We start from the raw sequence: 23,906 nt of genomic DNA, 5'->3' as shown, positions 1-23,906 counted from the left end.
GCATTGTGGTCAGTGGGAAGAATGTCACCCTTACAGATAGCCAAAACAATCATTGGTGTCACTTAGTCTGACCTAAGAGGCAGAAACTGCTCATTGCTCAAAAAACCCCAGCAACTTCTGGAGAAACCCTGGTTGCTGCTCTAGATAATACATGAACGTCAGTTTAATTTCAACGAACTTTATTTAGCACACGTGTACACAGTAACCCCCCACCACCACCAAACTTGTGACCCTTCTATCATATTTAACAAACACAACTTGAAATGCAAAATGAGGCAGCAAATACAAACAGCAAACTGGTAATACAATCCAGGAAACATTACAGCAGCTGAAGTCAGAACTCCCATTGCACCCGCATCGGCAGCCTTTTGTGACACCATCCTACGCATTTCACTCCAATGCACTTTGATGGGTGAAAGGCTGCAGAAGGGACAAAGGGGGGCATTGCAAGATCTCTTAACCTGTAGCAATAAACATAATACTGCATAAAGGGGAAGTGCGCAAAGTATGGAGAGCTTGGGATACTCAGAGTCAACCCATTCTAAGAAGCCCCATGTCATCATGAATTGGATGCTGGGGGAGGACACAATTTAACAATCACATCTTTAACAATCCCTGATGATTCAGCAATGAAGATTTAAGCTTATTCCACACATTTAAATTTGGTCACAAACCTCACAGTACATTATATTGCCAAACATTTCTACAATTCAGGTACAATCATGATCTTATTTTTGTACAATTCCCCCATACACAGGGATTGTATAACACCTCTGACTGCAATTTCTAACATTATATACAACTCTACCAGGCTCCCGTCGCCTAATGAAAACCCCCAATTTAGCCATTTGTTTTGCATGTTGTTACATAGTTTAAGCGATTGATTGAAAACAAAACACATTTATATAATGTACAGCAACTCCTAACCACCACATGCACAAAGATTTTGGAAGATTTTTTGCAAAGTATAGGAGACTATGCAATGGAACTGTAGTATTACAGGGTGCGTTTAAACTCGCCTTTGTGATATCTTGTATTTGTCTTTATTTGGCTCCCCAGCCACGTGTTGCTGCATGAGCAGAAGCAGCCAAGTCTTACACCCTCCATGTGACTGTAGCAGTGTCCAGAATTCTCCCCAGAAATTGTAGCTAGCTGATGGCCCCTGTCATGTGACCCTACTTTTCTGTAACCCCCCAAAAACATCCAGGTGGATACTGAAAAATGCTAGGTGGTGCACCCAGCTAAAAGGTGCTGGGGATACTGGTGTCTATGCATCCAATGCTAAGAACCAATGAAATCACATGATAGGGGACAATTAGTTTGGCTGGGGAAACTAAAGAAGAAACTAGGAAACTAAATATTTGCAGGGAAAGGGCAGGCATTAATATGAGAGTCTTGTGACCCTTTCCAGTTAAAGGCTCCTAAAGTAGAACACTACTCTGTAGATGTTGCAGAAATGGCTGAATCTAGCTTTCACTACACAAAATATAACTGGGTATTAATATTTATTAGAATCAATACTGAAAAATGTTGCTCCTGGGGGTATCTGAATGCCTTAGTGGCCAGGATGGATTTTTTTTTGCCTGTTGGAACCAATAGGGGATTCCTCTATATCAACTGGAGCTATACAGGTTTTAATGCATTCCTGCCTTTTGTTTACATTTAATGGGCAGGTGTCTTTTCTTCAAGTTATGTAAGCTTCTACACCAACAACAAAAAGGAGCAGCCATGGCCTCCTTGGGACCCCCTTCCCTGTAGTTACATCATAGCAAATCCTGCTTTGTGTAATATCCCCAATATAAAAGTTATTGAAACATTCTGCCTTTAGTGTCAAACTTCTAGTGTGGTCTCTTTAACATGGGGGAGCCCTTGAAAAAACTTTTTAGGTCTGTGAGCTATACAAGCCCACAGTATATTAGTGTGATGGTAAGTGGGAAGAATGACTCAATGATTAGCACAAGGAACCCCTAGTAACCTGGTTGAGAAGCACTGGGCTAAAGTATAACTGAACACTTTGTGTATGTAAACCTTAACAATGGCCTTATTTGCCTTTCCTATTGAAAAGATATAACAAAACACCTATAAGTGCAAAAAGAAAGAGTGCATTACTGGCAGATTAATGGGTGTTTTTGTTTTGGAGTTGTAGAAATAAATACTGTATATATTTTTTTTAACAATTCAAGCCCATTTCTGGACTAAATAGAAAAAAAAAAAAACATCCTGACCCCCCCAGGATCTGTGTGATGAATATACATATTGCAGGTTGTAGAAAACCTGACCGGATGGAGATGGGAAAGGAGTTGGACACAAGAAGACCCGGAGGCAAAAAGGCTGCCAGGAAGATCCTCAACCTAGTTATTAGAAAGGAAATTAATTAACCAAGAGGTATATACCAAAAGAAGAAAAACTGGTATCTATATATTGTTAATTGGGATGTGGCATTGATGGTATATATTCTTATCCTACCTTAGATTAAAATTTTAATGAAGTGAAGTAGAACACTCTTAGTCCACACTGTAACCCCAAGGGAAACCCTTTTGAAAGCGGAGACCTGTCAAAAGTCAAGGAACAAAGTTAAAATAAACATCTGGGCTTAACTGAACCAACCAATTAAGCTGAGGTGAAACTCCTTGCAGAAGAAGGCGGACAACAAAAGAATCCTCATAATAGTGAGGGTTTAGCAGAAATAAAAGATATTAACAGGTTGCTAAAGAATAAAAATGATTCCACAAAGTCACAAAGAATAACAAAGACCTACATGGGAGATCCAATATACCCATACAGATCCCATATAGGAGTCTTATAGCTGTATTTACAGCAATAGGTGGCTCTACGTAGAATTGGGGTGCAAATGCCTACAGTACAAGTAAAAGTTTAGACATACCTTATTATTTCTTTATTTTTATTACTTTCTACATTGTAGATTAATAATAAAGCACACCTCCAGAATATGTAAGGGCTATAGGACTATGGAAAATGATGAAATGCTGGCCTCTGTAACCACCGGACCTAAAGCAAGCTGAGATGGACCACAGAGTGAAGGCAACGCAGCTAACAAATGCTCAGCACCTGTGGGACTGCTTTAAGACTGTTGCCGTGTTATCCCCACCCGGCACTTTTTAGCATCAAGCCGGCTGTTTTTGGGTGGTTACTGGTGAATTGGGTCACAATACAGGGGCCGCTACCCACCTACAATTTCACAAGTTCGACTGAGGGAATGCCAGGAGTGTGCAAAGCTGTCATCAGATCAAAAAATTGATCATTTGAAGAATTTAAATTCTAAAACGTTTAACACAATTTTGGGTAAAGCATAATTCCATGTTTTGGATGTCGTTATTTAATGTACATTGTAGAAACCACTGAAAAGTAAAATGTGTCTAGACTGTATGGTATACTGAAGGTATTGGTTGGTGGGGGGCAATGGTGAAAGCTTTTGCTAGAGATGCTCCTAACCATGCAAGAGTTGGTCGTCAGAATACCCGACACATTGGGTGTAGGTGCATGAACTCCTGCATGTGAGTTACATTGTCCCCAATAAAGATCACAGTGAGGAGGAGAAGATAGAAGATGCCGAAAGACTGCAACCCAACATGTGAGAATTGAGAGTTTTATTATGCTTTCAGGTGATACGTTTCAACAAATCACACAAATGGATATATTTTTTTCATTCTCTTGAAAATGAACTTTCAGAGATATAAGGATCTGACGCACACTAGCAAATCTGAAAAAGAAAATATGGTGGTGGGGGGGGGGTTATAGACTAGCCTAGTTAAAGCCCTCATTTGCATCACAATAAAATGTTTGAGGGAGATTTGAAACACGTGAAAATACTCATCTAATGTATTTTATCATTTGGCATTGTGGTGTGGTCAAAAGTCATAGACAGGGGGGAAGGTTAGCAAGATGCCTACATAAAGTAATTTTGGGTAGATTGGAAAAAAGGAAAAAATGTCCATTGTTCTATGACATTAGAAAAAACTGAACCATGCTGGTTAGGAGTTACCAAAACCGGCATACAGATTTTTGTTTGCCAGTGTGCAATTCAATTGTTGGTAACAGTCTAACTTGAATCTACAAAACGTCCTGTGTCCTTCAATGAAGAAAAAAGAATGTTTGATGAGATGGGGAAAATATATTGTAATCCTGAGAAGGGTGCAGAAGTGAGAGTGGGCGGAGAGGGAAAGGAATCGAAGGGACTCCTATTTAATGTACAGCGCTGCGTAATAAGTTGGGGGCTATAAAAATCCTGTTTATTATTATTAATAATAATACATATTATTAATAATAATAATAATATTAATGGTCTGACGATACAACAAGAGAGATAAAAAAGGAAAACTGGGGGAAAAGGGCACAACAAATAGGGCGACATTTAGATTCATTCAGTGTGAAGTCACAACTATAGACATGGGTGTAAGTCCACACGGGAGAGACCATGGTACAGTATGAGTGAAAGAGACTCACTGCTTCCTCAGGGAATTACATACCAACCCAGGTCAGAACTTGAGGGGCCAGGAAACCCAATTATCAAAGCATGAAAAAGAGAACTAGCAACTACAGTGATGGAGGAAAACAGCAGGAAGATAGCAGAAATTCTGGACTGCAAAACTACAGAGCAGAACCTCCAGCTCCTGGCAAGATTCAGTGGCTCTCAGCCTGGGGTGTAATTATTTTTATTAGGAGACTAGTAAAGGCCCATTTACATCTACACGTGTCAATTTTAATGTGTGAGGGGGTCCTGACACTCTTCAGGTCGACCGCTTTTAGCAAGGAGTTAGCAAAGACAACAGTTGCTTTTATAGACCAAAAACTGCCATTTTTGTAAAACTTAACTGAACAGCAGGAGAGAGCAGATTACACAGACAGGTGACTAGGAATGTTTATTCACTGATTATGGTCTTCAGTTGCAGATCATTATTAATTGGCCATAAAAAGTATGTAATGGTGAACTGATTAGCTGGAAAGTGTGCTGCCTAAATCATGCAAAACAAAAGCCTTATCTCTTATTCCAAACACTATAAATCCTTTAAATTTTAAGGAAAGTAAAGGCGAGTGTGTCAAGCTTCCCTACCTAAATCTCCAGCACTACCGGTGCTTAAAAAAAAAAATTTAAAAAAAACAGCAGAGTGTGGCAGAGATCCTGGCTAGCAAGAGATTTGGTGGGAATCACCCTGACCATTCACAACTTGGGGAAATTTGGGTAAAAGTGGTCAGGGTTATTCCCACGACTATTCTTGAAATCTACAAAGGTTCTCATTTATCCAGGTCATTGTATATCTAGTAGTAGTTAGTCACAATCAACTGGACTTGTCCTTGTAATGCTGAAGACTTTTCATAGCTCACTAAGCTGCTGGATAACCCAATGAGGCAGCCTGGAAAGCTGAACATCTTCAACATAACAAGAACAAGTGCAGATAAATGTGACTAACTACTGCTACATATCTTCGATCTCTCCCACCCCACTATATTTCAACATAAATACTGCATCATGCATATGGGGGTATACAGATAAAACAGCAGGAGTTAATAAAAATAGTAACTGAAAAGACAAGTAAATGTAATTATTGCTAGGGAAGACCGGCATGCCGAAAAAACTTAAGAAACCTGCAATAGAGTTGCATTTTTAAGGTCCAAGAAGGCCAATGGACTGTCAAATGAGTACTAAGTGAGGCACAACCTGTTTAGGAGGAAGTATTGGTGTCATGCTAGGAGACTTCTACTTCAAGGAAGGTCAAAATTTTACTGGGGGGATTTTTGGTTTATTTTGTCATCTTGGTTATAACCGTTTGTCATGACAGTAACGATTGAAGACTCTTAACCAAGTAAACAAGGAAAAAAAAAAATCTTCATACATATCAGATCTATAGGAATGTACAAAAAAAGTGGTCTTGCCCAGAGCTATGTTATAAGAGAGCCAATGGAAGAAAAGTACAACCGCATTACGACAGGGCCTCTTCTCGGCTTCCTCCTTGGCTAATCACTAAAACTGTCTATCTCGCTGTAGTCGGTGGACGCCATGCTCTCACTCACAATGTTGAAGGGTTTGGTAGCAGGATTTAACACTGGAGAAAAAGACAGATAAAGGATCAGGGATACAAGAATACACAATACTGCAGTAGATGTTCCTAAACATCCTAAGATCCCTTTTGTACACAAGTAATGTAATGATTCTCTGCAGATAAACATAGTTTGCTTAAAAATTTTTTTTTAGCTTTGCTGGTTTGTGTTTGGTCTTTTTTGCTGATTCAGGAAACACTCCCAGACAGTAAGAGCTGACTTTGTTCAACTGCAACTAAGGCTATGTACTTACATGCAATATTTAATAATAATATAAATTCATCAAATCGTTTGATTTTGATAGCTATCATTTCTTGTTTAATCTTAGATTCAAATAAAATAAACCCATAATGAGTGAGAAAAAGCAAATAAATATTTTGCATTTCTTTAGTAATACCAAAGATAATGCAACTAATGATAACAGTAATACGTCACTTAACCGTGAGCTAATTAATGAATCAGAGCCACCACAGTCCTTGTCAGCCACCTTTAGGAAGATCATTATTTTACAAATGTATTTATCTTTTTAAAAAATTTATATTAATGGTCCGCGGGATTTAAAATTATGAATTTAGTGGTCCGTGAAGTCTGAAAAGTTGGCGACCACTGGCCTTGACAATACCTGCCCCCAGGCCTGTAGGTTAAACAATAAAGATGGACTGGCTCTAAGTGCTGCCCCTTCCACCACCAGTCAATTGCAACTTTTCCAAGTCCTTTATTTTCTACCTGCATGGAGCTTGGTTTATAAATGCAGAATATCACTGAGCTCCTATATGGGGTGTTCTGGAGCAGTGCAGTGGCATATATTTATCATTGTACATTAGAGCACCCAGAACAAGTACTTGTGCCTAATGTATCTATACGCATGCTCCCCTTATATAGTGATGTAGCCCAAGAAATACTCATGCCATACATGTGAAATGTGATGTGCTGTCCTCAGAATCTTCCAGCTGGTCATAATCATAGGTGACATTTGGATGCTGGAATAAAAGACAGCGCTGGTCAGTTTATTCTATTCAGTTCTACAGACTATTCAATCACAAAATATATCCTAGAACTTACCTTGTGAACCAGCAACCTGGCCCATGATTTGTTGTTCTTTTTCTTTAATGTAATGATGGCTTCTCCATCTTTTACTAAACATTGGCACTTTTCAGGAACAATTTCTTTACAGAGACACAAGTCTGCTTCATAGTGCTTCCCTGCAGCATAACCACTGTAAGAAACAACAAAATCATTATTCCTAATATCCAAACATGGCATAAAAAGGTCCAACAAGCTTGTAACGTTCTAATGGTCAGATGTCAAGAAGCAGTTTAGGCTTAGGGATTTATTACACAAGTCAAACAATAATTACCTGAACAGAACTCTGGCAGTGTCAAATGTACACTTGTGATTTGTTATGTCATGTAATTTCACAGTCAGGGAAACGGTATCATCTCTTTCATACCATTTCACTTCTGGGTGTAAGCTACAAAAAAAAAAAAAAAAACAAGAAATACAGGTAAGAAGTGATAGACGGAAAAAGCATCAAATGTCCCAGACTGCACGGGGAGGTCACTGATCATCTAGAACAGAGGTCGCAAACTCCGGCCTAGCCAGTAGTCCGTTCCGGCCTAACTCCCCCCCGCCCTCCTGAAATGGCCTAGTAAGCCAAAAAAGTTTGCTGACCCCTGATCTAGAAGATAAGAGACCATTTCCTTCCAAGATAAAATAATGCTTTTAATGAAATATATTAGGAAAAGTCCATAACTAAACAAAGCATTATGGTTGACTGCAATATCATGAAGCTTTGCCTAGTTATGGACTTTTCTTAAAATAACGCTTGATAATTTAATCTATAATTGATACCACTGAATCCCCCTGATTTTTTCAAACCCCAGTGCTTTGGTGTTTGAATGTTCTCATTTGGCTAATGTTCACATAGTTCTGGACAGGGCTGCAGCAGATTCAAGCTAAATCTGGCTTGAGCAGATGAACTGTGGGGCCCTGGGATTGGTCAGGGAAAGGTTTATCCTCAAATTGAAATTTAAGTCAAGAAAGTTGCAGATCTTCATGGATGCTTTTATTGTTTTACACACTTCACACACAGTGCTTGCAAACATGGAATAGGCTGCATATCTGGGAAATGTCTGCAAACCAAGCCACTGCTATGGAATAGTGGTATGAAAATAATTACAAACCTTAAAGACGGAGGATTCTGAAGTGTCTGAGAGTCATCAGGATTTTCTTCCTCTTTATCTACAGAGAAATAAAACAGCAATAGTGAACAACCTTATCTAATAATAAAATTCAGATGAATCGACACAAAGCTTCACCCAAGCAAAAAAGAGAAGATGCAATGAAAACACGGGACCCATAACCAAATCTGGGTCTTAAGGGAGAAAAGTTTTTTTTGGTTGTTAGCGAAAGAAAAAATTAGCCAAAAAAAAAAAAATATGTAAAAGTGAATTCTTTTGTTCTAATCTGTACAAATTGTCAAGATTCCCTCAGTTCTTACATCAATACAATAACATGGATCAGTCTGTCTAAACAACAGGGTATCACAGATGTGGTGGAATTTCTTTGGTAAGTCCTACTTTACCAACACATTTCTCCAACAGCTTTTTCAGGGGAAATAGGAAATTTGGAATTTCAAAGCACTCATATCACGCGCTTGAAGAGATTAAATGCACTTCCAATAAGAAAAATGTTGTTGTCCTTTTCCAAGGTAGTGAACTTAGTGAAGCTCTATGTTCTCATAGATTTTTTAGAAGGCAGAAACTCCTCAGACTTGACAGCATCAAAGAGCATTCAGTCAGTTCAGGGGTCAAATTTGGTGAAAATGTTAATACCCCAGTACTGGATGTGTGTGGGGAGAATCATCAGTGTGTCCTTTCCTTTAGGGCAGGAGCGGAGCATGCAGCATTGCATTTAATCTCTTCCTGCCCATGATATGAATGGTTCGAAATTCCAAATTTCCTACATCCCCCGAGGAAGCTGTTGGTAAGGTAGTATTCAAGTCTACATCTTATAGAACTGGTGCTATGTATGTTATGATTAACCTGATAATGGTCTGGCCATCCAAACCTAAATTTAGAATGAAAAGCAGACAACATGCAATACACGAGTATTGATGTTTATAGCAGCATAGTAATGACTAGCTAGGCAAAGTCCAAACGAATTAACAGTTGCCTGAAGAAACTACAAAGTACCCACAGACTTTAGATCTCCCAACACAGTTCATTTCATGTCTGAAGGTGACTTAAAATGCGAGGAAAGAATGGGAGAGCTGTATACAAAGAGTGAAGATTTATTCTGAGACAACTAATATGCTCCTGATTTCCTAATTTCCTTTCATCTCTTATGTCTTAATGATAATATGCAGGGGAAGTGAGAGTGCTAGCCACTAAGGTGCATGATTTGGGCAGCACAGATGACCTACGCAAGGGGGTCAGCATAACAGACAGGCAACTAGGAAAACAATGGAAGTCCCTATATTTCTATCATAAAGGTGTACTTCAAATCAGTCAATCTGAGAGATATCTGAGATAGATAAAGTGTATTTGTATACATTTTCTTCTTCTTCTGTCTCTTAAAACCTTCACTAATTACCCACCATTCCATATCATCCCCTCCTATTGTGTGCTGCATCCCCCATCTCTTAGATTGTAAGCTCTTCAGGGCAGGGTCCTCTCCTCCTCCTCCTGTGTCACTGTCTGTATGTATCTGTCATTTGCAACCTCTATTTAATATACAGCGCTGTGTAATATGTTGGAGCTATATAAATACTGTTTATTAATAATATTTAAAAATCTTACTCTTATCTTTCTTAAGTTCCTCCTCCTTGGCAGGTGGAGAAAGTGGAAGACTTGCAACCGGTGGTTCCTCAGTACCGCTCTCCAGCCTGGATATAGGTTCATCTGGCATGTTGCTTAAAAGAGTGAGTAGAAAAGCATTAGATTACATGCAGTGTGTGAGTGTATAGTCACTACTATGCAAGTAAAGCCTTTCCAATTAAGTATTTATGAAATTATTTTTAGCAAGATATTTATCATTTAAAAAAGTCAAAACCCCATCGATCCTTCCAAAAAAAATCTAAGCATTTAGGGCATACACATTATTAAAAATATGAACTAAGACTTGTCCCAATACTTGTCTGCAGGAAACCACTTTCAGAAGTCAGTCTTCTGGATCCTCTGCAGCTCTCATAGGTTCTTCCTGCTGACCTCCACTCATTATACAATATGTCAGTGATAGAAAGGTCAGCAGAAGGAACCACTGAGAGATGATGGGGTCACAGGGAAGTGTTGGTGAATTAAAAAAAAAATAAAAATAAATAAAAAGTAAAAAAATAAAGACAAAAAAGATAACACATCCACGCAACTATATTATTTACACATAGAGCTGGTTCTGGGTCTTTTTTTTTTTCCAGATACAAACCTGATAGCAGATGTTACTGGGGTCATGCAAGGATTCAGCAGGGCCTTCAGCTTGATTACATGCTCAGGGTTATCTGTTGCCATGCCAGTAGCTAAGATCTCCTGGCGGACATTTAGATCGAACACGTAGGTAGACAGGCCAGCCAGTGAGCTCATCTGCACCTAAAGAGGAGTCACAATGTTCAGAGATCAGTAAATCCAATGAATCTAATACACTGGAAAACATGTTAATATGCAGAACACCCAGGGGCAGTCACTGTCCAATCGCATTATGATTTAATAAAGAACAACATAAAAGTACATAAATTGTATATGAGGGCAGCAGGGTGGCTCAGTGGTTAGCACTTTGCAGCGCTGGATCCCATGTTTCAATCTCGGCCAGAGCACTATCTGCATGGAGTTTCCAGATTCTCCTTGTGTGCATGGGTTTCCACCCAGATTCTAAAAAGCATGCAGTTAGGTTAATTGGCTTCCCCCTATAATTGACCTTAGACTGTAATAATGACATATGACTATGGTAGGGACATTAAATGGTGAGCCCCTTTGAGAGACAGCTAATAACATAACTATAGGCTTTGTACAGCGCTTCATATTATGCTGGTGCTGGAATATATCAATAAGACTATGAGAATATTTTTTTTTTTACTTAGTGATTTTTAAGCAATATTATTTAAAATATTGCATGATGATCCTGTCATGAAGATCCCAGCTCAGCTTTACCCTGTCATGAAGATCCCAGCTTTACAACAACCCTTTGTCCTTGATAAGGCCTCATGAAGTTTGTAAACTGATTAACACTAAAAAATTAGGGTTAAACTTATACATCCACATGAACCTGGTCTTATTACCATGGGGTCCAACCAGTATGTTTTTCCTAAATTCAGAACGACTTTGGCTCTGTGCTGTTTCCCTCTGATGCTTCTGTTAATCAACCGGGTCACCTGATGAAGTTAATGAAAGAAAATGACAGGATGAAACTTGACAAAAGAAACAAGGATTTGTATAATTCCACGATATTTGCAAGCACTCTGCTACTCAATATGACACATATAACCTTCAGTTGTTGTATCTGATCTAGCACTTAAGGTTATAAAAGCGATGATTCTACATGGTGGGGGAAGTCTCATAAATATAACTGGGTATTAAAGATGGCCCGACCCTATTGGTTCAGTAGGAAGGAAAAAAAAAATAAATCTCATGATGAGTTTCAAAGGAAAAGAACGTCTTTTGAGGACAAAAAAAAAAAAAAAAAAAAAAAAAAAAAAAGATATAATGCCTGGCCTATGGTGATTACCCTCAGATACTTGAGGAACAACATACCGAATAGATATTGCTACATTTGTATATTTATAAAACCCCTTAACTCTGGCCATCCTCTTTTGTCACACTGCATGTTACTGTTGAATACCATATAGAATATTGGGTAGGGGGTTTGGGACATTGGCCTTCAAACACCATCTTGTCCCTTGGACACTCATCTATGAGATTTCTTTTTCTTTTCAGATTGATTTCCAGTTTGTTCAAGGCATCATTGGTACTAAAATGTAATGGCCTTGTGGTGTCTGAAAGAACAATTTAATAAACACCCAGGAATCCTTTACTTGCATATGTAAGACATGCATAGGCATCAGTTACTCAGTTATGTCCCATCACCTTTGGATCTCAACCCAGAATTCCCCAGCTAAATCCAACAGCCTTAAGCTACGTACACACTTCCAATTATTATTGTCGGAAAACGAACGACGAACGTTCCTGCACGATATATACGAACGATCGTATAGCACCGATCCTGCACATAGAGGTAACGACACGATCGTTCGTAGATATTGTACACACAATAGATACGATCGTTTAAGCGATAGAAGAACTATGTGCACGACAGGAAAGTGAACGGACGTTCGTTCATCACGCATGCTCTGAACATGGACGATCAACAAACGACCGTACACACGAACGATGTTCAACGATCGTCGCCCAATCCGATCCGCCGGTCCGGTCGTTCGTTTCCAACGACTTTCCTCGTTCGTCGGCGTCGTTGGTTACTTTTTTACGAACGATTTTTTTGCCCAATCGATCGTTCGTCGTTCAATTGGAACGATAAAAATTGGAAGTGTGTACGCACCTTTACTGGAGGTCCTCAAATTGAACTGCTAAATGGCAGAGATTGACCAGTGGAGGAAAGGCTTAGCTCCAAATTATGCTCAAAGCTGAGGGTCTTTGTATGATGTGTGCTGATTACATAATGGTGCTTTCTATTTTAAACCAGCTTCTAGATAGGGAAAGATGATCTACAGTACAGTAAGTCATTGGGACACTGAATTAAACTGTGGGAGGCTGGAGAAAATATCCAGCTGGAAGAAGCTCTGCTTCCTGCTTTGTTTTTTGTAACCACCTGGAACCAGGAACACCTACCAGGGGTCTACTAAAACTAAACAAAACAATCAAAGAATGAAGCCACTAGCAGGTTCAATAAAGTGCCTAAAACTCACCTTAGGGTCCCAAGTCACCTCACTGTCAATAGGTTTCACTCTACAGACAATGAACTCCAGGTACTGCGGTGGGAGAGCATGAAATACTGATGGAAGCTGGAGCAGCTTATGTCCCGGAACGTGGTCAGTCCCTCCCTGGTCGATATACTTCACAGTGACATACGAAACACTGGCCACTCTCCTTGTTTGCAACACTAAAACCCTGTCAGGATAAACGGAGAGAAAAAAAGGCATTTTAAAATGAACCAATTGCATCAAATAACTAAAAAAATGTGAACATGTGAGCTTTAGAAGGCATCATTTGAATCGTGTTCTGCAATAGGGGGTGTCCAATACCATTCATCGAGAATCAGGATCCACTCACATTTTTTGTATTTTGCAGACTTACAGACAACATTCAGAAAGGTATGGTTTGGCTCTGGCCTATATGTGGCATTTTATGTTAAAATATAATTGACCCACAATGTTTAGACAGTGTTTAAGGTATAAGCTAAGACCCAGGAGCTTTGGAGCACTCCAAAATACAAAGAATGGATCAACATTGGCAAGCAATGATTTTCTCCATCCTGCAGCTAAATGTACAGCCATAACCTGACTAGACAACAATGCTGCTGCATAAAGAGGACTGGAACAACATCCAATCCCAACACCAAACTCCCCAAGACACGATGTGAAGTTAAGAAATGTTTTGCTCATTTTTTATGGAGGTGTCTAAAGACTGGCCACAATAAAAAAATGTAAATGATCAACAGTGCACTTACACTAAAAAATGGATTGTGTTTGCTTAGATCAGCAAAATAACTGCTTGGATCAAAACGTTTACTTTAAAACACGTTGTTGTAGCTCTGCAGCTTTTATGGTGGCACATGTCAGCATGGAAATGATATACACAGCAAATGCAGTCTGCCTACCTATAAACACCATCTAAAGCACAACTAATATTGGCCAACTGGCACCATAAAGCAATCCCTGAAAATTTAAAACCCAGCAAGCAGGGCTTTATTATTGTTAGTTGGAAGGAAGGAGACAATGTATGTAGAATGGCAAGATTGAAAGTTCCTGTTTCCTATAACAAATAGTATTTCAGCACTCAAGTTAATCACAGGCACTAATCCAAGAAAGTGATTTTTTGCACTATAGTGCCTGTATCATTCTAGCTGTGGTGTCTGAGAGAACAACTGAAAAAGTACCCAGGAGTTTCTTACTTGCATTTGTAAGACGTGCCTAGGCCTCAGTTACTACCTCGGCTCAGAGCTCCATGCCAATTGGATCTCAACCCAGAATTCCACAGCTAAATCCAAAAGCTATACTGAAGGTTCCCATATTGAACTGCTGAATGGCAGAGATGGTTCCAAGGAAGGTAGGTTTAGCTCTATATAATGTCAAAAGCTGAGGGTCTTTGTACGATGTGCACTGGGCACATAATGATGGTGCTTTCAATTTTAATAGGCTTACAGTACCTCTTCAGGACACTAAACAGCGGGGAGGATAAAGAAAATATTCACCACAAGCTGTACTGTTGGCATCAGAGCCTGGAAAGGATAGTGCCACCATTCCACCCAATGATGGTGCACACCTTCCTCTCACTGACGCCAATGATAGGGTACTATACCTGTCAATGGCACCAGTGATGGACACTTATACATACATTCTGTACATATCAACAGATACTCAGTGACCTCATATATCAGTGACCTTTACGGTTACCTAGATATTGGAGTTAATCAACTTACCCCATTCAAGTGCTCCCTATCTACCTACTTTACTGGTATGAAAGATCACATTGGCATGTTTCTATTTAAAGCGCATTTAAACTCAGATTTTTCACTTTACATGAACAGCTAGACAACCCTTTTATGTAGGGTAAAAATTCTGTTTGTATTTTTTTTTTAAGTGCAACACCCTTTTTTTTTAAATAAAAGGCGACCCAAAATTAATGAGAGCGCAGAGCCTCCCGGGATACCTACGTCACGCATCTCAGAAGGCTCTTGGCTGCTTCTTCTGCGCATTCCCGGGAATCTCAGGCATGTGCAGGAGCCCTTTCACCAAAAGGGAAAGAAAATGCCGATCTTATCCATGTGTACTGACATCGGAAATTTTTTTTCCCATCCACATCAGGTGACGTAGTAAGAAGAACAGAGATAAGATGGCCAAATATAGATACCGGGACGATGTGAGACCTTATAGGAGAAACCTACGGACAGATCAACTGCTCTGTGTGGATTAAAGGTAAGTGTATTTTTTTTTTTGTTTTGGGTTGTTTTTGGGTTTACTTATTTCAAAGTACCTGCAATAGGAAGAACCATCACTAATAGCACAGAGCTGATTGGTCTCCACATTTCTGGCCAGCACTCTGTTGTCTGACGAGTTGTAATATTCATTGAGTTGTTTGGCAAGCTTTTCATATGGGTCATCCTTGATTACTATTCTTCCATAAAAACAGGCAGCATCCACAACACACAGAGGGAGAACCTGCAACAGTGAAATATTGCAAAACAGCAGTGTGACACATGAAGGTACAGAAGATCAAGTTCAGGTATAATAAAAAAAAATGGTGCACAAAGCTGCATTAACTGAAGGGAAAACATAAAAAAAGAACAATGTGCTCTTATGTGAATCCACTTTCAGGATTCGGACATAATATTGAACCTTTTTGCTATTATTATTACTACACAGTATTTATACAGCGCCATCATATTACGCAGCGCTGTACAAAGTCCATAGTCATGACACTAACTGTCCCTCAAAGGGGCTCACAATCTAATGCCCCTACCATAATCATATGTCACTAATGTAGTCTAAGGTCAATTTTTGACCGCAAAAGGTCAATTTTTAACTGCATGTTTTTGGGATGTGGTAGGAAACCGGAGTACCCAGAGGAAACCCACGCAAACACAGGGAGAACCTGCAAACTCCATGCAGCTAGTGCCCTGGCTGGGATACGAACCTGGCAAGAGTGCTAACCACTGAGCCACCGTGCTGCCTTTTTGCTATCTCTCTATTCCCTCTCCCAGAAATGACTGAGAAGCTTGGTTCACCTTGCTTCCCCCTCTAGTAAGACACTTGTATAATCTTAGTCGGGAACCTGTGTGCACACAAAGTAGATAAAACTTACAGTTATGCTTTGGTCAGTTTCCACAGAGCCTATTCTACCATGCAGATCAATCGTGGGATTAACATGATGCCGATAGCGACAGGAAAATTTATCTTGGCTGCAAACAAGCATAAAATGAAGATACAATAAACAATATACACAGATGCATCTGAACATATCAACCAAGGCTATCCAGAAACATCAGCATGCTTTCAGCTTTTAAGTAAGAAAATATGATATGCTGCTACCAATAAATCATATGTGTGAAGTCATATTGCCCACCAGTACAAGGCTATGGAACTGGGTCTAAATGGCTTGCCCTGATCATTTGGTTTGCTACTGTGAGCTGATTACATTGCTAGAAAACTGCCAAAACGGTGTTCTGGTCTGTAAAGAAATGCTAGACCAGGCATGTCCAAAGACCGGCCCGCGGGCCATTTGCGCCCTGCGGGGCGGTTTAATATGGCCCTCTAACAGCCCTCCCTGCTCTGTGTAAATGCGGCCCTCCCTTCTGATTGAGGGTGGCAAGCAGAAGACTGTCTGCCACAGGAGGGAGGGCGGTAGGAGGGCCGCATCGGAAGCCCGATCCTGACATCACCCCCCTTCTTCTGTGGCAGACAGTCTTTTGCTTGAGGGCAGAGCACATGCCTGACTGCAGCTCGTTGGGAGCGACAGTGGGCGGTGACGTCAGGGCCGGACTTTGATCAGTTTCTCTGCAGTTTCTTCAGCTACCTCCTCCACGGGACTTGCAGTATATAGGGGTGAGACAGCCATTTTATGTGCGGGGATGTGGGGAGCTGGACAGGGGTAGGTAGGGCCCTGGCCTAGCAGAATTTGTGAAGTGGTGGAAGTATGTGAGCTGTTACCAGAGAGTCTGACCTTGTCAAAGCAAATAAGACGGCTTCCACCTGCCAAGGTCAAACAAAAGCAGAATCATGCAGAATCATGATTGCTAAATATGAACAAGGAGAAGCTCTCCAAAATGTGATTCCTGCCATATTACTCTCATAAACATATTTCCACAAGGGCCAGATTTTTACTCTGTCACTGCACCCTTCACCCTCCCCCTTCTGGCCAATTTAAAAAATGGCGACTATAAATAAGAAAAGGAAAGTTGACAGTGAGGGCCGCCGTTTCCAGGAAAGGTGGAAAGTGGAATTTTTTTTCACTGAAATACGGAATCACTGTGTTTGTCTGATATGTCAAGAGACTGTGGCCGTTTATAAAGAATTTATTATCAAAAGACACTACCAGACAAAACATAGCACATATGACAAACTAACAGGGCGTGACCGCAGTGAAAAGTTGAAGCAACTTGAAGCAGTTTTAATGTCACAACAGCGATTTTTCACAAGAGCCCGTGAGTCAAATGAAAATGCCACAAAGGCAAGCTATGACGTGGCAATGTTAATTGCTAAAAATTGCAAGTCTTTTGCTGAGGGTGATTTTAATAAAGAGTGCGTTATGAAAATGGTTGAAAATATCTGTCCCGAGAAGAAGCAAGAGTTTGCCAACATATGTCTGGCTCGTAACACTGTAGCACGGAGAATTGAAGATATTTCATCAGATATTAAGAGACAGTTGACGTCCAAAAGACAGGATTTTGACTTCTTTTCAATAGCCTGTGATGAAAGCACAGACCTATCTGACACAGCTCAGTTGCTGATTTTTTTGAGAGGGGTGGACGATGAAATAAATGTGACTGAAGAGCTACTTGACCTCCAGAGCCTTATGGACCAAACTAGAGGAAAAGATTTATTTGTTGCTGTTAGTTCCGCAATAGATGACATGAAACTGCCCTGGAACAAAGTTACTGGGATTATTACTGATGGGGCACCTGCTATGGCTGGTGAACGAAGTGGCTTATCAACTCTAATCTGTAACAAGGTTATTGAAGAAGGAGGTGAAGCTATTAAACTCCATTGTATCATTCATCAACAAGTTCTCTGTGCTAAATATCTCAAATATGATCATGTTATGAAACCGGTTGTAAAGACTGTTAATTTTATTCGCGCTAAAGCTCTGTGCCACCGTCAGTTTAAATAGTTTCTACTGGACATCCAGGCTGAATATGAAGATGTTTTATATCACAACGATGTAAGATGGCTCAGTCGAGGGTCTGCGCTGCAGCGTTTCTACTCTCTCAGAAAGGAAATCAAAGAATTCTTGGAAACAAAGGGACAACCGATGCGAGAACTATCTGATCCTATTTGGCTGGCTGATTTGGGGTTTCTAGTTGACATAACAAAGCATCTGAATGTACTAAACACGAGTCTTCAGGGAAAAGATGCAGCGGTGAACCAGCTTTATTCACACCTCAAGGCCTTTGGAACAAAGCTGCAACTTTTCCAAAGGCATTTGTCACAAACACAGCCCAATACCATACATTTCCCAGCATTGCAGGAAATAATGAAGTTTTTCACAGGACAATATCAGTGTGCAAATGAGCAGGTATGCAGCAGACATCGCATCTCTGGCTGGAGAGTTTAAACGGCGCTTTCAAGATTTTGCAGCTATTGAAAAGGAGATCAGCCTTTTCTCCTCTCCATTCTCTGTTGACCCCGATGATGCTCCAGATCAGCTGCAGCTTGAGCTCATTGAGCTGCATTGTGACAGCGAGTTACGCAGTCGTTACCAAAGAATGTTCGGAAAAATGTTCGGCCCTCCGGCATGTTCACTTCATCCAATCTGGCCCTCTTTGAAAAAAGTTTGGACACCCCTGTGCTAGACAATGCACACCTGTTCATTTTTGGCAGAATCATATGATGGGCCAAAAACCGCCCTTAAGGAGGCACCTGCATAGCTATGACCAGTTTAGCCATACAACTGCTTAACATCTAGCGTATGATTTATAAAACAGAGAATCTCCCGCAATGTAAAATGTTGCAGTAATTGATCCCCACCAGGGAATATTTGACGGAATGTCAAATTCACAGTTGTATAAATAGACCCCCTAATGTTTCTCACTTCTTTACTGAAAATAAAATTAGAAAAATCTACAGTGCAGTATACATTATATAGCCTAATGTATGCTCTTATATATGTATAAGTGTTTCTAATGAAATGTATTATTAATGCTATAACAATGCTATAACAATGCTATAACATAAAAGACATTGTGCACAGTTGTGCTCTTTAAATTTTTTCTGTTCCAACAAGACAGTGCCCCTGTAAACAAAGTCAACTCCATAAAGACTTGGTTTTCCCAGATTGATGTGCAGGAACTCAAGTGACCTGCACAAACAGCCTTACTTTTGAGAAACATTTGAGATATTATGGAATAATTCTTTGCTTCCTGCATCATTATTGGATCTTACAACTGCTCTTCTGGCTACATAAGCATAACTTTTAAAAAGGCACACTGTTTTTATGAAAAAAAAAACTTTTTAGTGGAAAGAAGACTGGTAAAGTCAAAAAAGAGGGAAAATTACTTTTTATCAATGGCTATGTTCGTGGAATGGTAAGTACAACAAGCTGCTGGGTGTGATGGTCAGCTGTTCACAAACTTTACTTCTGGTTCTTTATGTCATTGTTGGGGGATCTGACTTATAGAAAAAAATATTTGTGCAAACCTTGCCACATTCCCATCATGAATGGGTTGTGCTTCTCGTCTTATGCCACTAGATGGTGCCTCGAACATAGCAAAGATGATCATCAGTACCCAAGGTGGATACTTTGCAAGTGAGATTCTAGATACCAGGGTTTACATCCAGCTACCAGCTAGGAAAACTAGCTGTAGCGAAATAAAAAAGCAAAAAGGCCAAAATTTACCTCCTTGTGGACACGAAGTTAAAAATGAGTAGCTATTCACCCATTATCTAGCTCAGTGGGTTGAAGTTAAACTGTAACCATAAAGGCAGGGCTTATACTTCAGGCCCTGTTGTGTTCCTAGGGGAAGGTAAAATTAACACTTTGTAAATAATAAACAAAATAATTCCTAAACTGAATAGGGTTCACAAGGAAATATTCCCCGTAACCTTGTTTCACTCACATGCAATAGCCTAAACGTTTGAGATAGGGACAAAGTTTCTCTTCAGATTTTAGCTCTTCTCTGGCTTGTAGGATTCCCTCGGTGAGATCTAATAATTCTGGTGGGATTGTGGCCTGACTCTGTTGTAATGATTTCAGCACATCGACTGCATGTCGGGCATACTTCTCCGTCATCAGCAGAACAGACTTGGCTCTGAAGCAATCTTTCTGCTGTCTTGTGACCTAAAAAAGTAAAGAACAAAGGAAGTCAATGCATAGCTCAAGAGAAACAAAAATGTACAGTTCTGATGATTACTTGTCATATTCAGGATCCAAAGGAATTAGAAGATGTGGGATAATGTCTACATCCAACCAATGGACTAACTACTACATTGTAGTAGGTAAAACACTGATAATCAAATAATAACAAATTCAGCAGTCTTTCCATTTGCCCTACAGAAAAGAAAAATGAGTTTTCATGCATGGCATATGTTTGCCGATCTAAGAAAAGTGTGATAGTACCAGAGGCACACGATTTCAACAGACCCCTTCAGCACAGAATTGCCTATGTCCTATGGCCTATGTTTGACTATTAAATAAAAATTGTTAGAATTTACCCATGATCAAGTATTTACAATGCAACTCAGTCTAAATGCAATCAAGCCGGTGGTAGCATGCACTCTTAGCAATTGTTGAGACATGTAGTTTACCTACTGATACAAGTGTCAAGCACCTTCCTATCCCTAGAACCACCACTTACCCTTGTTTATTCAAGCGTAAATCCTTGCCCCAAAGGTAAGACAGGAAAGGGTATTCTAAAGTAAAAGTTAGACATTAAACCACCCACCTGAACAATGGCTTGGGCTACGTACACACGTCAGATGATTCTCATCCAATAATCTTCTCAGAATCTGGCGTGTGTACAGTGCTTATCAGTTATATATACATCCTGGCAGATCCACAAATGATAAATGATCGTAATGGAAGTGAGAGGGAGAGCGCAGCGGTGTGCCATTTGTCTCCCCCTCCCCTCTCCACAGAGCAGAACGGTATATACAGCACTCTTTCTTGCATCCTGCAGTCTTGTCGTTGGAAAGAATTGTGAAAGATCCTTTCCAACAACAATTATTGAACATGTGTACGCAGCCTTAGACACAGTCTTTCACTTTTTAATGGGTCATCTTAAATTTACTATAAATCCATTTCTTGTTAAGCTCATTAGGAAGGATGGTATTTTTCCCTGACATTTTTCACATTCTGTTAAATTTCATCACACTATTGTACTATTATTTTAAACAGATACGGTCATCATGCCCATTAGTGGCAATGTGACAGTGTTTTCTGCAAAAGCTTTCCTCTTAACCCAATTACATTTACTTTGTAAGTTCTTCACCATCACTACTTTGTTAGTGACAGCTGGCAACCCTACACAGAAATAAAGCTACATACACACATGCAATAATTGTGGTTGAAAAGGATCTTTCACGATCCTTTTCAGCGAATAAGGACTGCACGATGCATGAACGAGTGCTGTACATACAGCACTGTTTTGCTCTATGGAGAGGGGAGGGAGAGAAGGACAAAGCAGCAACCTGCTGCGCACTCTCTCCCTTTGCTTTCATTAAGACCGTTTGTCGTCCATGCATGGGCCAGGACGGTCATTCCAGATTCTCGTCCAATATCGGTCTGAGATGATTATTGATCGAGAACCACTGGACGTGTGTACGTAACCTAATGGGTATTGGGAGCATGTGACTCTCCTTCCCCGTAAGAGTGCTCTGGCCTAGCACCTAATGATGGAAGGAAAAGAATGCAAGAAAAATATAAGAGGTTTTAAAGGCCCTTTGCAGAGACGCCGTCAATTCGCCCTTTATAAGCACGGTGACATCACTTTAAAAGGCATGTGATAACATAAATGGGTAGAAAACCTTGTAACTGTTTGATATTTTATTCAATTAAAGTAAAATCAGATTACTTTGATTTACATGTGCAGAAATAAAAAAGAAATTAAATTAGCTGTAATCTGCAAAGTGCTGTGTAATATTTAATAAATGCAACACAGCAATCACCAACCAAGATGTGTTTTCTTACTGTATCAATTTTACTCTGAACGTAATCCAGCAAAGAAAAGAGACGCTTGTTTAACACGCCAATATTTCGGGGAAAACTGTAGTGGATGATGCAACTGGCATCAGTGATTTCAAGAATGGGAGCGTAGGTATCAGTGACCACTGCAAACAGAAGCACATAAATAAAGGAAAATAAGAACAATATAGTAAATTAGTTCAATCCCGCCCTTCATATAAAAAATACATGTATATAAACAGCTATGTTGTTAAAACCAGCAACCCAAAAGCAAAATAAAGAAAAAAAAAAATTGGGAAACTGAAAAAAGATTAACAAAAAAACAGGTTAGGAAAAAAGCAGCAGGGTTGCAAAAAATCCAACCACCTAAGAACACTAAAGCTACGTACACACGGCAGATTTTTATCGCCCGATAATCGGCATCGGCCAATTATCGGGCGAAAATCTTCTGTGTGTACAGTCGGTGTCGTCCATCGTCCGGACGACCGACCTGCCGGATCCACGGACGATGGATGACAGCCGATCGTAATGAAAGGGAAGGGGAGAGCGCGCAGCAGGGTGCCGCTCCGTCGCTCTCCCCCCTCCCCTCTCCATAGAGCATGAACGGTGCTGTATGTACAGCATCGTTCATGCATCTTGCAGCCCCTTGTCGTTGGAAAGGATCGTGAAAGATCCTTTCCAACGACAAAAATTGCAAGTGTGTACGCAGCTTAAGAGGCCGTAGCTTTTCTGTTTGCCAGTGGGCAATCTTCCTGTAGGCAAAGGAACAAACCAACAGATAAAGACCCCCTGTGTCCCTCAAGGATAAAGAACAAGATATCAATTAGGAAGCACCTGACCTACCCAGACATATCATTGTTCCAGGACTGAATTTCTTCTTCCACTGTTCCAAAATGTAAGTGAAGTTGTGCACTTCTTTCTCGTGCAGCAATAGGCTGTAGGTTGAACTTGTTTGTACGGCCTAGAATGAGAAGATATGTTATCTGTGTCTAGGTGCCCTCATTTGGGCCATCTATTTACTTCCTATGAATATTTTTTTTTCAAATATTTGGCATAAAACAACAACTCACTACAAAAAAAAAAAAACTTTTGTGAAGGATACATACACAAGCTAGGCAGTATAACTGGCCACATCACCCAGAGTAATCTGTAATCTAACAGAGCTGGTCAAACATGTCCCATTAAGTGTGTGTACAACAAGGGATATGGCACTTGGATGAATAAAATCTAATTTGCACAAAGCTTCCAAGTGTGTCTAGTGTTGGTCGAATATCTCACTATTTGATTCGACAGCTACTCGATCGAATAGTGAAAAATTGTCCGGGTGATCAAATGCCGAAAACACATAGTAGTAGCACAGCGCAGCAACACTGATCGCTGTTGCAGCGCTGTACTATGTGTTCTTGGATAGAGATTCTCTATGCAAGAACACAGAGCACTACAGGTGATGAATGGGGACAAGTCCCCATTTATCACCTTTAGTGCACGGAGATCTAGCAATGACAGGAGGATTCCCACAGCTGCACAGCCGGGGGAATCATAATGTCATTTTGGAAAAAAAAAAAAAAAACACAAACAATCAATAACTGACATTAAAAGTTATTTTATTTCAATTTTTAAGCACAATTTTTTTTTAAAAAAAATTTCCGAATTTTTAATGTTGTATATCGTGTTCTTTTGGGTCAGGTCTATCTGAATTTGAACAGCAATATTCGAACATAAAGACAACCCGAATTCGAACACCAAATAATGACTAGTCATTGTCATGTCTATTTTTTCCAAATTACCAAA

The 23,906-nt window shown here is 40.0% G+C and overlaps 1 protein-coding gene across 1 annotated transcript in view; it reads right to left on the bottom strand.

Annotated features, from left to right (window-relative positions):
• Positions 1-178: 178 nt before the first annotated feature.
• The window catches only part of TDRD12 (tudor domain containing 12), a 41,621-nt gene continuing 17,893 nt past the window's right edge, over positions 179-23,906 (bottom strand). Inside the window, exons 21-34 of the mRNA XM_072422147.1 lie at positions 22,959-23,076; positions 22,122-22,261; positions 20,053-20,273; positions 16,083-16,179; positions 15,255-15,439; positions 12,968-13,169; positions 11,327-11,419; positions 10,480-10,640; positions 9,858-9,970; positions 8,241-8,298; positions 7,415-7,528; positions 7,120-7,273; positions 6,971-7,037; positions 179-6,062 (exon numbers count right to left, since the gene is read on the bottom strand). Coding sequence (XP_072278248.1) covers positions 5,974-6,062; positions 6,971-7,037; positions 7,120-7,273; positions 7,415-7,528; positions 8,241-8,298; positions 9,858-9,970; positions 10,480-10,640; positions 11,327-11,419; positions 12,968-13,169; positions 15,255-15,439; positions 16,083-16,179; positions 20,053-20,273; positions 22,122-22,261; positions 22,959-23,076 — 1,812 coding nt within the window. The 3' untranslated portion in view covers positions 179-5,973. The remainder of the gene's footprint in view (positions 6,063-6,970; positions 7,038-7,119; positions 7,274-7,414; positions 7,529-8,240; positions 8,299-9,857; positions 9,971-10,479; positions 10,641-11,326; positions 11,420-12,967; positions 13,170-15,254; positions 15,440-16,082; positions 16,180-20,052; positions 20,274-22,121; positions 22,262-22,958; positions 23,077-23,906) is intronic.

This window comes from Pyxicephalus adspersus, chromosome 9 (assembly GCF_032062135.1).
Source record: "Pyxicephalus adspersus chromosome 9, UCB_Pads_2.0, whole genome shotgun sequence".
Lineage (NCBI taxonomy): Eukaryota > Metazoa > Chordata > Amphibia > Anura > Pyxicephalidae > Pyxicephalus > Pyxicephalus adspersus.
This window is presented reverse-complemented; position numbering and strand designations above follow the sequence as displayed.